We start from the raw sequence: 15,427 nt of genomic DNA, 5'->3' as shown, positions 1-15,427 counted from the left end.
GGATATCAATGAAGTGATGCCTCAGCCTGTCAGGTTTACAATAACTGAAGTCTGGTATATTTAAAACCCCAACATCTGCTACATTGCAATGCATGTCTTTAGGGCTTAAGGGCCATTACAGTTTGCCTTAAAGGGGTTGTCCAAGCAAAAAAGGACAATCCTTTTAAATCTGCTGGGGGCAGTGAAAAAAAAAAAATGCATACTCACCTGTCCCAGTTGTGGTGTCCTCCTGCACCTCCTGGTTCATGTGCTCCAGTGGCGTCTTCCGACGTTGTGCTGAGGCCGCTGATTGGCTTCAGCAGTCACTGTTGAAGCCAATCAGCGGCTTCAGCACCATGCTGTAAGAGACCTGGGAGACCAGACGAACCAGGAGGCGCAAGAGGACACTGGAGCAACGGGGACAGGAGAGTACGTTTTGTTTTTTTCCACTGCCCACAGCAGATCGAAGGGGTTGTCCAAGCAACTAAAATATAGTTTCCATGATAGTAAACACAGACCAAAACCTATTCTTCACCAGCTTGCAGTTCTAGTTTTAAATAGATATACTATTACAGTAGTGTTCCCTCTGGGTTTTCATACGCCTTTATGTATCGGCGTAAATAGCACTGTACATAGTGACCTTTTTTGCAGTGCTAAGTGGTGGAATCCAAAGAGTAGTGTGAACAGAGTGTAAAAAGTAAACTGGAACATGGTTTAAAACTACAGGCTTGTTTTGCTTTAAGAATTATTTTGCATTTACACTTATCACAGTTGTCAATTCACTTGAACTTTCACACTTTACTATGTAATAAAATGGTTGCACTACACATATAAAGGTTGCATGGCCAGGCACAAAACAAATATTCGTTTTAATCTGGTTACATTTGTATAATCCGAAAGACCCAAACAAATTTTGTTGTATATTAAAGAATTAAATATTTATAGTTCAAAAAAGCATACTCACTACATTCACCTTGAGGAGCATTCTCTAAAGGTGTGGGATTCTTTCCGTCGTCTCTCCTGTTTTCAGTTTCAAGGGACACATTATCTCCATTTAATGAAAAAGCTGAGAGGGAGAAAGAAATCACAATTAGAAATAAAGCATCACATCTGTAATATAATATACAGAAAGTTATCTTTTGATGTTGGAGATTTCTGGATTCTTTTTTGTAGTGCCGACATATAAAAATGAACCAGAGTTAAAGGGGTTGGCCACTTTCAGACCAATATTGTGACAAACGTTATTGTTTGCATATTAACCCCTTCCCATCGACGGCATTTTTTGATTTTCGTTTTGGACTCCCCTCCTTCCAAACCCCATAACTTTTTTATTTCTCTGCTCCCAGAGCCAAATGAGGTCTTAATGTTTGCGGGACAAATTTTTCTTCATGATGCTACCATTATTTATTCTGTACAATGTACTGGGAAGTGGGAAAAAAAAAATTCAGAATGGGGGATTTGAAAGAAAAAGTGCATTTCTGAGATTTTCTTATGGGCTTCGTTTTTATGGCGTTCACTGTGCGGCCAAAATGACATTCCACCTGTATTCTATGTTTCGGTACGATTCTGGAGATACTGTACCAAATTTATATGGTTTTTATTTACATTTTAACCCCTTAACAAAAATACAAAACTGTGCCAATTTTTTTTTTTTTTTCTAAAAGTCGCCATATTATGACACCCGTAACCAGGTGTAGTTTTTAATTATATGATTTTGGGGAATTGGTATTGCTTTGATCATTTTTTTATTAAAATTTTTATCAGAGGCAAAACAGTGAAAAAGTTTGGCACTTGACTTTTTTTCCTGCTACGGCATTTACTGTACAGGAAAAATATTTTTATAGATTTGTAGAGTGGGCGTTTTCAGACACAGGGATACCTAATGTGTATGTGTTTCATAGTATTTAACTACTTTTATATGTGTTCTAGGGAAAGGGGAGTGATTTGAATTTTTTAATACTTTAACCCTTTCCATGCCAAGGACGTCAGCTCTACGTCCTCCCAGGGTGGCACTTCAGTAGTGGAGGATGTAGTTAATGCATCCTCCCTACTAATGCCGATATCTCTGGACTGCCTGAACATATCTTGATGCTTTAAAATTTTAGGAGGAGAATCTCATCTTTAAAATGATAGCAAGGACTTCATGATAGAATTTATAGTTTTAGAGCAATTCACTGTTGAAAACGCTACTTGGCATTGAGATCCAACTGCAGATCTCAATTCCCGACTGCATTTCAACAGTGAATCCCTCCAAAACTTTAAGTTCAAGTGCTTGGTATCATTTTAAAGAGGAGATTCTCCTCCTTAAAATTAAATTTTAAAGCATCAAGATATCTTAATGCAGTCCAGAGATATATAGGACTTTAAAGTGTCCCCCCCCCCCCCCCCCCCGTCTCGGAAGCATTATTTAAATTGTAGCAAGGGGGCAGCTTGCAGCAACATGCACAGTGATAATGAATGATCATCATTATCTGTGCTATCCTGTATGTGACACCAGGAGGGGGTTGGCAGGGACTCTTCTGTCCCTATTAACCCTTCTCCTGCCAATCAGAGTGCATACTATACTTTCGCACTCTGATTGTCACATACAGCTATAATGTAATTTCCCCCTGAGCTTTACCAGTGGGGTATTCTTATGTAATACCCTCTAAACATAAGCAGAAAGTTTATTGGTGCTGTTACCATTGTGCAAAAACCAAAAACTTACAAAACATATACACAAACTCGTGCATAAAGTTTACATTTCACCCAATCCCTGTCCTGTCCACACCTGAGCTTTCTATAGTAAAATAAGTTTCTAGCGATGTCTGTTACACGCTAAAATAATAGTAATAACTATTATCACTAGAGATGAACGTATAGCTTGCTAAAATTTTTATAGGGGGATGGAAAATAACATTTTTATGTAAACTCCTATTTAATTTGCATGCACAAAATGGGATGGTGCATTTCTGCGATTTTGGTGTTTCTTTAACCCCTTAGACTCACAGCCCAAAAGTGCGTTAAGGACCAGGCCTCTTTTTTCAAATCTGACGTGTCACTTTAAATGGCAATAACTTTGAGACGCTTTAACTTACCCAAGTGATTTTGAGATTGTTTTCTTGTAACACATTATACTTCATGTTAGTGATAAACACTAATCAATATTTTTGTATTTATTTAAAAAAAAAAAATTGATGGAAGTTTGGAAAAAATTGCAAAATGTGAAATTCTCTGCTTTTCAGTCAGATAGTCATACCACCCAAATACATAAATAAATATTATCTACCATATCTCTGCTTTATATCGGCATCATCTTTTGATTGTCTATTAATTTATTTATTTTGGATGTTACAAGGCTTACAAGTGTAACAGCGATTTTCCAGATTTACAAGAAAATTCCCCAAACTAATTTTTTAGGGACCACTTCAGTTCTGAAGGGAACTGTAAAGGCCCATATAATAGAAACACCCCCAAATCACCCCATTTTCAAAACTGCACCCCTCAAGTTTTTCAAAACAGCATTTGGGATGTTTGCTAACCCTTTAAGCTTTTCATAAGAATAAAAATAATATGGAGGTGAAATTTAGACATTTAACTTTTTTTCACTAATGCATTCATTTAGACCTAAAATTATCACATTCACAAAGGGTTAAAATAGAAAATGCATCTGACAGTTTATCATGCAATTTGTCCCGTGCACAGAAATACCCCACATGTGGGTGTAAACTGAGTTTTGGGCACACGGCAGTGCACGAAATGGAAGGAGCGACACTGGACTTTTGAACAGCAGATTTTGCTGGAACAGCTTTAATGCGCAATGCCTCATTTGCAGAGCCCTTAGCTTACCAAAACAATGGAAACCCCCAAAAGTGACATCCATTTTATAAACTACACCCCTCACAGAAGGGGTATAGTGAGTATTTTGACCCTACGGCCATTTCACAGATTTTACGAACATTGGAATGTATAAATGAAAAATGACTAAAATGTAACTTTATCCCCAAAGTTTTCATTTTCACAAGGGGTTAAAGTAGAAAAAGCCTCCCACAGTTTGTTAAACAATTTCTCCTGAACACGGCAATACCCCATATGTGGCCATAATCTGCTGTATGGGTACATGGTGGGGCTCAGAATGGACAGAGCACTATTTGGCTTTTGAAGGGCAGATTTTGCTGGCCTTCAGAGGCCATACCGCATTTGCAGAGCCCCTAGAGTACCAATACAGTGGAAACCCCCCTAAAAGTGATCCCATTTTGGAAACTACACCCCTCATAGAATTTATCTAGGGGTATAGTGACATTTTGACCTCACAGCCGTTTCACAGATTTTATTAACATTGGGACGTAAAAATGAAAAATTACTTTTTTTCCAATAAATCGTCCATTTAGCGCCATATTTAAAATTTTTGCAAGTAGTTAAAGAACTAAAAGCTCCCCATAGTTTGTTACACAATTTCTCCTGAACACGGCAATACCCTATATGTGGCCATAATCTGCTGTATGGTTACATGGTGAGGCTAAAAATGGAAAGAGCACTATTTGACTTTTGGAGGGCAGATGTTGCTGGAATAGTTTTGAGGTTCCATGTCGCATTTGTTGAGCCCCTAAAGTATCAATATAGTGGAAACCCCTCAAATGTGACCCCATTTTAGAAACTACACCAGTCAAGGAATATATCAAGGGGCATTATGATTTTGAGACTAAAAAATGCTTCCCAAAAATAGAAAATTGAAATTTTTAAAGAAATATGCAATTTCGATGCCCAATACGTTGCACCCACTTTGTGTTGTCAGAGACCTGCGCTCCTAAAACTATTAAGGGGCCAAAAATTAAATATGTGGGTGTAAACTGCTGCTTGAGCACACAGCAGGGCTCAGAAGGGAAGGAGCACTGCGTTTTTTAGCTTTTGGGGTATAGATTTAGAGGGACTTTCTGGGCGCCATGTTGTTTTGCAGAGCCCTGGGAGGTGCCAGTAAACTGGAATTCCCCAAGAAGTGACCCCATTCTGTACGGCCAATTTTAGGGTCTCTGCAAAAGTGTCATGGCATCCAAAAAACAAACTAAGTCTGTGCTCCAAAAACCAAATAACCCTTCTTCCCTTCTGTGTCCAGCTGTGCCCTAATATCAGTTTATACCCACATATGACATTACATCCGATATACATTACATCCGATATACAGTGTCATACATGTGGCATAGACTGCAGTTTGGGCACGCAGCAGGGCGCAGAAGGGAAGGAGCGCTATGTGGCTTTTGGAGCGCAGATTCAGATGTTTGGTATCTGAATACCATGTCATGTTTTTAGAGCCTGTAAGGTACCAGCAAAGTGGATTCCCCAAAGAAGTGACCCCATTTTGAAAACTGCACCCTCAAAGAACCAGGGGGTGTAGTGTTAGTGTAGTATTAGTATCCCAGACGTGACTGCACAGCGGATGGTGAAGAGGGAATATGTAAACTGTGCAGAGTATACCAAATTTCCTACTATGTCCCAGTAGCTCCTATGATTGGGGGGAGTCACTCTGGGGGTCACTTCTGGTATATTTTCCCTCATAAGCTCTAAATATGGGGTGTCTGCTGATATTTGCTCACACAGCTTATATATTCCCTTCCTGCCGCAGCCAGCTGTGTTCTAATAACTTGGCGATTGTTTTTATTTGTCTTCACATTGGTAGATGCTATATTACCTTCAATTTTCTGGTGACGTGGCCATATAAGGGCTTGTTGTTTGCGGGATGAGATGTATTTTGGAGGGGGTTGGGGGGAAGAAGATCGCGGAACGCTTTTTTTGCGGTGGTCATGTTTGACCATTGCAAACAAAGTGCTAAAACCTCCGATTGGTAAAAGCACCAACCGGAGAGTATGGAAAAGGGTAATAGCTGTCGGTAACAGCTATCACCCGGTTCCAATTCCGCCCGCTCAGCTAGTGAGTGGGCGGAATTGCCTTGACGTAGTATTACCTCATGGTGCGCCAAGTACCTAGCGCCCATGAGGTAATAGTACGTCAAAGGTCACTAAGGGGTTAACACCCGTCCCTGTAAATATATACATGTGTGGTATGTATGAACTCCTCACATCTTGAAGTTTTTTGGAAAGTACATTTTGTTTGCAGAAAGGGATTGCTCGAGTCGCACTTTAGCGGCAAATTTGAATTTTTGTGCAATTTTTGCTTGCAATCTCTGTTTGCTGCAAAGTTGCCTCAAGGTGGTTGTATATATGAAACATTAAAAGGGGCATTACATTACATTACAGTATAAAGCGGATGTGGAAACTGATGTAGCAGAGCTGGATTTGAGTCAGCTTGCATTACATACAGAAGTAATGGACTCCTTATCTCAGCCCTTATCAGCCAAATTCAATTAAACTGGCTGATAAGTGGAAAAGCTGAAGATAGACAGCACAGTAATCCCGGAGCTTTCAACTCCCCCGAGGAGCATCTCTCCACAGGTGTTCTATGGGATTCAGGTCTGGACTCATTGCTGGCCACTTAAGAAGTCTCCAGTGCTTTCTCTCAAACCATTTTCTAGTGAGTTTTGGGTCATTGTCCTGCTGGAAGACCCATGACCTCTGAGGGAGACCCAGCTTTCTCACACTGGGCCCTACATTATGCTGCAAAATTTGTTGGTAGTCTTCAGACTTCATAATGCCATGCACACGGTCAAGCAGTCCAGTGCTAGAGGCAGCAAAGCAACCCCAAAACATCAGGGAACCTCCGCCATGTTTGACTGTAGGGACAGTGTTCTTTTCTTTGAAGGCCTCTTTTTCCCTGTAAACTCTATCTTGATGCCTTTTCCCAAAAAGCTCTACTTTTGTCTCATCTGACCAGAGAACATTCTTCCAAAATGTTTTTGGCTTTCTCAGGTAAGTTTTGGCAAAGTCCAGCCTGGCTTTTTTTTATGTCTCTGGGTAAGAAGTGGGGTCTTCCTGGGTATCTTACCATACAGTCCCTTTTCATTCAGACGCCGACAGATAGTACGGGTTGACACTGTTGTACCCTCGGACTGCAGGTCAGCTTGAATTTGTTTGGATGTTAGTCGAGGTTCTTTAGCCACCATCCGCACAATCTTGCGTTGAAATCTCTCGTCAATTTTTCTTTTCCATCCACGGAGGTTAGCCACAGTGCCATGGGCTACTTCTTGATGACACTACGCACGGTAGACACAGGAACATTCAGGTCTTTGGAGATGGACTTGTAGCCTTGAGATTGCTCATGCTTCCTCACAATTTTGCTTCTCAAGTCCTCAGACAGTTCTTTGGTCTTCTTTCTTTTCTCCATGCTCAATGTGGTACACACAAGAACACAGGACAGAGGTTGAGTCAACTTTAATCCATTTCAACTGGCTGCAAGTGTGATTTAGTTATTGCCACCACCTGTTAGGTGCCTCAGGTAAGTAACAGGTGCTGTTAATTACACAAATTAGAGAAGAAACACATGATTTTTCAAACAGTGCCAATACTTTTGTCCACCCCCTTTTTTATGTTTGCTGTGGAATTATATCCAATTTGGCTTTTTGACAATTCTTTTTGTGGTTTTCCATTGAAGACAAATTAAATGAAGATAATACCAAAGAATTTGTGATTGCAATCATTTTCTGGAAGAAAATGATTATCTGACAGAATTGCAGGGGTGCCAATACTTTTGGCCAACAAATGTCCCCAAATGTGTTTTTCCTCTGCACAATTAGTATTGCATAAAAATAATATGAGGTATCGCCGTAATCGTACCGACCCGCAGAATAAAGGGCACATGTTACTTATACTGTATGCTGCATGGCATAAAATTAAAAAGGTAAAACACAATGCCAGAATTAATTAATTTATTTTAAATACAGCAAGAAAGAGTTAATAAAAATGTATTCAATAAGTTGTAGGCACCCAAAAATGGTGTCATTACCAAATTGTATCTCATCCTGCAAACAAGCCCTTATATAGCCATGTCACCAGAAAAATAAAGAAAATATAGCATCTAGCAATGTGAAGACAAAAACCCGCCAAATCATTAGACCACAACTGGCTGCATCAGGAAGAGAATACAGGCTGTGTGACACCTCAGATTTACAGCTTATGAGGGAAAAGACAATAGAGTATGTAATTTGGTGTCCCCAAAGTTCTCCGCACAGCTTCCGTCTTCACCATCCGCTGTGCAGTCACGTCTGGGATACTAATACTCTCTAAACCACCTAAATTCTTTGAGGGATGCAGTTTTCAAAATGGGGTCAGTCCTTTGGGGAATCCACTTTTCTGCTACCTTACAGGCTCTACAAACATGACATGGCGTCAAGATACCAAACATCTGAATCTGTACTACAAAAGCCGCATCGCGCTCCTTGCCTTCTGAGCCCTGCTGTGTGCCCAAACTGCAGTCTATGACACATGAATGACACTGGTGTACCCGAGATACTGTACGTAATGCCATATGTGGGTATTAACTGATATTAGGACACAGCCGGACACAGAAGGGAAGAAAGGTTATTGGGTTTTTGGAGCACAGACTGTTTGGTTTTTGGATGCCATGACACTTTTGCAGAGCTGAAACGCCAGTAAAGTGGGATCTGTGATATGAGACGTTATTTTGGAAACTACACCCCTGAAGGATTTATCCAGGGGTAGAGAGAGCATTTTTAACCCCCAAGTGGTGCTATAACTTATCCTACTAATATTATAAATGTGAAAGTTTGTGTTTGTTCCTCAATTACAGCCAAATCGCTGAATGTATTTGGTTGAGATTGCACACATACCTGGATGGTGACTGGGAAGGAGACATAGGCTACTTCATAGGCCACTCCATCCCCCGACATCACGACCGCTACCGGAGAACGTATGGTCCTGCTACGCTGCAGGACCTAAGATGACGTCATCCCCGGCTTCAGCAGGGCTCCGATAGGTCTGCCTGCATCCTGTGGGCGGTGCAATGGATGAAGTGCCAGCCAGAAAACATGGCGGCGGCTCACTGACATGCAGGCTCAGGTGTGCACAGCCAGCGCTCCGGACACAATGTTGCATACCCACAGCTGCGGAGTGAAGCGGACACGCGGCCTCACTCGCTGTGTGTGAGTAACCACGGAGGACTGTAGTGTTCGGGGCCGGGGGCCGCGATATAGGACTTTCGGGGCCGAGGGGGTCGCGCAGGAGGGGAGGGTGCTGCAAGACAGTGCTTTGAATAGGACTTTGGACACGCAGGGGGTCGCGCAGGAGGCCGCGCAACAGTAGTTTGGGGAGCCAGAGGGGTGCCCAGGGCCTCCTTACCAGGGATGCTGCGGGGGTACAAGCTGCAGGATTACATATACGTGCGTCTGCACACAGTTCCACATGCCCAATAATTACATACGTGCGATATTGCTTCACTCCAGTTCTCCAAAACAACCAAACCCTGGTTTGTCACTAATATCCGAAATGAGATACACATGATACTTATGGACACACACGCATACAATATACAAAATACACCAATTCACAAACTGGCCAATTGTTATGGGGCCACTACACAAACCAAATATGAAATACCCGTGCAAAGCCGGGTCCTCTGCTAGTTATCCATAAATGAATAGGAAGCTGATTGTGAGAGGTCAAAATGACCATTTTTCCAGGAATACGTCATTTCAGTATGTAAAATGTTGTGCCCGCCTTGTAGGAGATGAACACTCTAAAAGCAGTTGTGCCCAGGATACCCGCTTAACAGTTTTTGGAGTGTCTCTGCTACATAAGTTGGGAACAATATATCGGGCACTGAAATGGCGAATCTCTGGAAAAATTTTCATTTTTAACTTCTCATTATCAGTTGCAATTTCATTTCTGGAAACTAAATAAACACAACACTCAAGGGTTAAAAATGCTCGCTACGCCACTTGATAAATCCCATCAGTGGGGTAGTGTCCAAAATAAAGGTGACATGTCTGCGGATTCCACTTTATTAGCAATTCACAAAAGTGGCATGACGTCCAAAAACCAAACTGTGCTCCATAAACCAAAGTAGCGCTCCTTCCCTTCTGTGCCCAAACAGCCGTTTCTACCCACATATGGCATTAAGTCCGTTATCCAGGGTACACCAGTTGTCATACATGTGGACATACACCGCTATTTGGGTACACAGCAGGGCGCAAATGTGAAGGAGCAATATGTGCTTTTGAAGTGCAGATTTAGATTCTTCGTTTTTGCACACCATGTCACATATGCAGAGGCCCTAAAATTGCCCCTACAAAATGGGGTCACTTCTTGGTGAATTCCAGTTTACTGGCACCTCCAGGGCTCGGCAAAAACGACATGGCGCCCAGAAAGTCCCTCTAAATCTGTACCCCAAAAGCTAAAAAGCACAGTGCTCCTTCCCTTCTGAGCCCTGCTGTGTGCCCAAGCAGCAGTTTACACCCACATATATAATTTTCTGACCCCCAGGATGGCCCCTTAATAGTTTTAGGAGTGCAGGTCTCTGACAACACAAAGTAAGTGAAACATATTGGGCACTGAAATGGCATATTTCTTTAAAAATTTCAATTTTCATTTTGTACATTAATTTTTGGGAAGCATTTTAGGCTCAAAAAGATAATACCCCTTGATTCATTCCTTGACCGGTGTAGTTTCTAAAATGGGGTCACTTTTGAGGGGTTTCCATTGTATTGATACTTTAGGGGCTCAGCAAATGCGACATGGCACCTGAAAACTATTCCAGCAACATCTCCCCTCCAAAAGCCAAATAGTGCGCTTTCCACTCTAAGCCCCACCATGTACCCATACAGCAGATTATGACCATATGTGGGGTACTGCCATGTTCAGGAGAAATTGTGTAACAAACTGTGTGGGGCTTTTAATTCTTTAACTACTTTCAAAATTAAAAATATGGCACTAAATGGACGATTCATTGGGGAAAAAATAAATAAATTATTCATTTTACGTCCCAATATTAATACAATCTGTGAAAAAGCTGTGAGGCCAAAATGCTCACTCTACTCCTAGATAAATTCTATGAGAGATGTAGTTTCCAAAATGGGGTCACTTTTAGGGGGTTTCCACTGTATTGGTACTTTAGGGGTACTGCAAATGCGACATGGGACCTGAAAAATATTCCAGCAAAACTTGTCCTTCAAAAGCCAAATCTTTCCATTCCCTAGCCCTACCATGTTCCCATACAGCAGATTATGAAAACATATGGGGCGTTTCTGTGTTCAGGAAAAATTGTTTAACAAACTTTAGGGAGCTTTTTCTCCTTTATCCTCTTGTGAAAATGAAAAATTTGGCGCTAAATTGACAGTTTATTGGAAAAAAAAAAAAAAAAAAAAAAAAAGTAATTTTTCATTTTTATGCCCCAATGTTAATAAAATCTGTGAAACATCTGTAGGGTCAAAATGCTCACTATACCCTTTGATATGTTCTGTGGGAGGTGGAGTTTCCAAAATGGGGTCACTTTTAGGGGGTTTCCACTGTATTGGTACTCTAGGGGCTCTGCAAATGAGACATGGCACCTAAAAATTATTCCAGCAAAATCTGCCATCCAAAAGCCAAATAGTGCTCTTTCCATACCAAGCCTCGCCATGTTCCCATACAGCAGATTATGACCACATATGGGGTATTGCCGTGTTCGGGAGAAATTGTTCAACAAACGGGGAGGGGGGGGGGGCTTTTACTCCTTTAACCCCTTGTGAAAATGAAAACTTTGAAAAATTACTAAAATGTCAATTTATTTCCATTTACACAATCCCAATGTTAGTAAAATCTGTGAAACAACTGTAGGGTCAAAATGCTCAGTATACTCCTTGATGACTTCTGTGAGGGGTGTAAATTCTAAAATGGGGGTCACTTTTGGGGGGTTTCCGTTGTTTTGGTACTCTAAGGGCACTGCAAATGAGACATAGTGCCTGAAAATTATTCCAGCAAAATCTGCTGTTCAAACACCGTGTCGCTCCTTCCCTTCTATGCGCTGCAGTGTGCCCAAAAATCAGTTTACACCCACATGTGGGGGATTTCTGTGCACGGGAGAAATTGCATAACAAAATGTGAGATGCATTTTCTCCTTTAACCCTTTGTGACTGTTAATTTTAGGTCTAAATGAATGTATTAGTAAAAAATATGAAATGTCTCAATTTCACCTCCATATTATTTTTATTCTTATGAAATGCTTAAAGGGTTAAACATCCCAAATGCTGTTTTGAATAATTTGAGGGGTGTAGTTTTGAAAATGGGGTGATTTATGGGAGTTTCTATTATACAAGACTTTATAATTCCTTACAGAACTGAAGTCGTCCCTAAAAAATTGGTTTGGGGAATTTTCTTGTAAATCTAGAAAATCGCTGTTACACTTGTAAGCCTTGTGACAATCAAAAGATGATGCCAACATAAAGTAGAGATATGGGAGATAATATTTCTTCATGTGTTTGGGTGGTATGACTATCTGCCTGAAAAGCAGAGAATGTCACATTTTGAAAATTGCAATTTTTTCCAAATTTCCATCAAATTTCCTAGTTTTTTTTTATAAATAAATAAAAAAATATTGATTAGTGTTTACCACTAAGATGAAGTATAATGTGTTACGAAAAAACAATCTGAAAATCACTTGTATAAGTTAAAGCATCTCAACGTTATTGGCATTTAAAGTGACACGTTCGTTTTGAAAAAAAAAAAAAAAGAAAAAGACCTGGTCTTTAACATACTTTTGGGCCTGGTCCTTAACCGGCTAATCATACTCCATTCACAAGATACATTATTTGGGGAGCATATTAATGCTCAATGTCTAGATCTGTGATATCACTAACTGGTTGGTGTTCCCTGGCCATTGTTTTTTTTTGGTGCATTTATGGTTCTAAAACTAAAATTGTGACATCCATGCTTTTGAGGTCATGCACCTTTCTTTTGTTCAATCTAGATCAGTCTTTCTCAAAGTGGGCGATAACGCCCCCTTGTGGGCGCTGGAGGCCTATAGGGGGGCAGTAAAGGGCACAGAGAAGATTGGGGGGCGTTGAAGCGGTTTAGGGGGGCGATGGCTAATTTAAAGGGGTGGTATCATAACAATGATTCTATCTATACTGCTTGTTAATGTGAATGTAAGACTTTTCCTAAATACATTGCTTCAGCAAAACTGCTTTGTTTGTCCACTATCTTAGTTTATTCACTTCATTATGGACACTAGCACCTGGCCCCCTGTTCATTGCTGAGGGAGCCACATGATGTAGCTCCCTGCTGTGTGGGGGGAGGGGGGGGGCTGAGTGTACGGAGCCAGCCTGTGTCTGCACCACACATACACATCACATACACATCACCTAGCTCCCTGCTGTGAGATAGAGGGGGGTGTGTGGAATAAGTGCTGCTTTCTTATATAAAGCAGTCTAAATCCTACTGGGCTAAAGGACCTGGTCTCTCTGTTCACTAGGATAAAGCTTTATTATATAGAGCAGGCTGCTAGTGGGCAGAGGAGCCAGATCCTTTAGGAAACTCCGTACAAGGTAAGTCCAAGTCTACAGGACCTTTTGATGACATCACAGGCCCTTCAGTCATCCCATAGGATCACGCTATGTGGTGGGCGGAGCTACACGTTAATTTGGGGGCGGGGCTAATTGACGCGAGCAAACAGGAAGAAAGAAGATTTTTAGGCAGCTTAGAAGGCAGATCAAGCTTCATGAGGCTACCCCTTTAAAATTGTTTTTTTGCTTTTAACACAAACTTTACCGCTCCTTTACGCGTGTTTCCTCGTGTAACGCCATCTAGGGGACTAGACAGTAACTATTTCCTGTCCAAAAGTTGTCAAACTGTACCATAGATGGCGGTAAGCTCCAATGCGAAGCGAGAAGTTTCTAGTCCAATCTCGAAAGTACTAGGCCCGCCCGCTGCCTCATATAAAAGCGCACGCGCCATCATGTCACAGCCAGTCATGTCATTCGACGATATTACGAAAACAAGTGAATTTAGCGACTAAGTAAAGTGCTGTACGTGCGGTGGTGAATACTGTGAGTGGTGTCATTAGCAAGTTTTTAATACTCGATTCTTTACATTACCCTCATCAGAAAGTCTTATTTTCACATGACACACATAATTTAATTATTAACATAATGACTGCGATTGTGATTCTTAAGATGTAGTAAAGTAAAAAAAATTGGGGGGGGAGGGGGGCGCTAGAAAATAATTAATTCTCAAAGTGGGCGGTAGACAAAATAAGTTTGAGAACCTCTGATCTAGATGCACTTAGTACCTAGCTAAGGGATGCAATGCAGTCATGCCATCTGTTTACAAGCTACAGTCAAAGACTTTCTATTTAGAGTCTGCTGGTACTGAATTCCCATCCTTCTTAGCTGATCACCTGCATCTTGTGGAAAGGATTTGAAATTACCATAGAAATATGACCCAGGCCAAGACATATTCGCTACAAGGAACAAAAACTAACCAGAAGATAATTTATCACACAGACTACTATAGACACACAGTTGAAACCTGAAGTTTATATGCTCATATGCATGTTTTTCTCACTATCTGACATATCTGAAAATCAGAATAAACCTTTCCCGCTTTAGGTTAATTAGGATTACCAAAATTATTTATATTTGTCAAATGCCAAAATAATGAGAGAGAAATAATTAAAGGCATTTTTATTACTTTCTGCAAAGTCATAAGTTTACATACACTAAGATTATTATGCTTTTAAATAATTCGGTACAGCCCATACGATGGCAATATGCTTCGGGACATTGTCTATTTTGAAGACCCATTTGAGTCCAATCTTTAACCCCATACAGACACAGCCCAAAAGTGACTTAAGGACCAGGCCTCTTTTTTCAAAACTGACATGTGCCACTTTAAATGGCAATAACTTTGAGACGCTTTAACTTAGACAAGTGATTCTGAGATTGTTTTGTCGTAACACATTGTACTTCATGTCAGTAGTAAATTTTCATCGATATGTTTTGTCTTTGATTATGAAACAATAGGAAGCTTGGCGAAAATTTTGAAAAAAAAAAAAATGCAGTTTTCAAACTTTGAAATTGTAAGCCTTTCAAATGGAAAGCCATACTACCCAAATTTTTTCAGAGCTATAATTAACCATGTCTCTGATTTATGTAGCAATCACATTTTAATCACACTTTCATTTTTTTCAGATATTATAAGGCTTACAAGTCCAGCAGTAATTTTCCAAATTTTCAAGAAAATTTCCAAAACACATTTTTCAAAGGACCAGTTCAGTTTTGAAGGGAACTTGAAAGGTCTCTCTAAGAAACCCCCCATAAGTCACCCCATTCTCAAAACTGCACTCCTGAAAGAATCCAAAACAGCAGTTAGAAAGTTTCTTAACCCTTTCAGCAGTTCACAGTAATTAAAACAAAATGGAGGTCAAATTAACATTTTTCAATTTCTGTTAATAATATATTCATTTAGCCCTAGAATTTACACATTTACTAAGGGTTAAGAGAGAAAATGAACCCCACAATTTGTTATGCATTTTCTCCCAACAACAGAAATGCCCCATATGTGGATGTAATATGATCTATGGGCACGCT

General features: G+C 40.5%; 1 protein-coding gene across 3 annotated transcripts in view; it reads right to left on the bottom strand.

Moving 5' to 3' along the window:
- HDGFL2 (HDGF like 2) overlaps window positions 1-15,427 on the bottom strand; it is a 61,889-nt gene that overhangs the window by 22,104 nt on the left and 24,358 nt on the right. For 2 of the 3 annotated variants that reach the window (XM_075283387.1, XM_075283398.1), the window contains exon 15: window positions 944-1,045. In XM_075283387.1, the coding sequence (XP_075139488.1) occupies window positions 944-1,045 (102 nt within the window). The remainder of the gene's footprint in view (window positions 1-943; window positions 1,046-15,427) is intronic. The other variant, XM_075283392.1, reaches the window with a different exon arrangement.

Source organism: Leptodactylus fuscus, chromosome 1, assembly GCF_031893055.1.
Source record: "Leptodactylus fuscus isolate aLepFus1 chromosome 1, aLepFus1.hap2, whole genome shotgun sequence".
In the NCBI taxonomy this organism is placed as follows: domain Eukaryota; kingdom Metazoa; phylum Chordata; class Amphibia; order Anura; family Leptodactylidae; genus Leptodactylus; species Leptodactylus fuscus.
The sequence above is the reverse complement of the archived record's forward strand: the minus strand, read 5'-3'. Positions and strand labels throughout refer to the sequence as shown.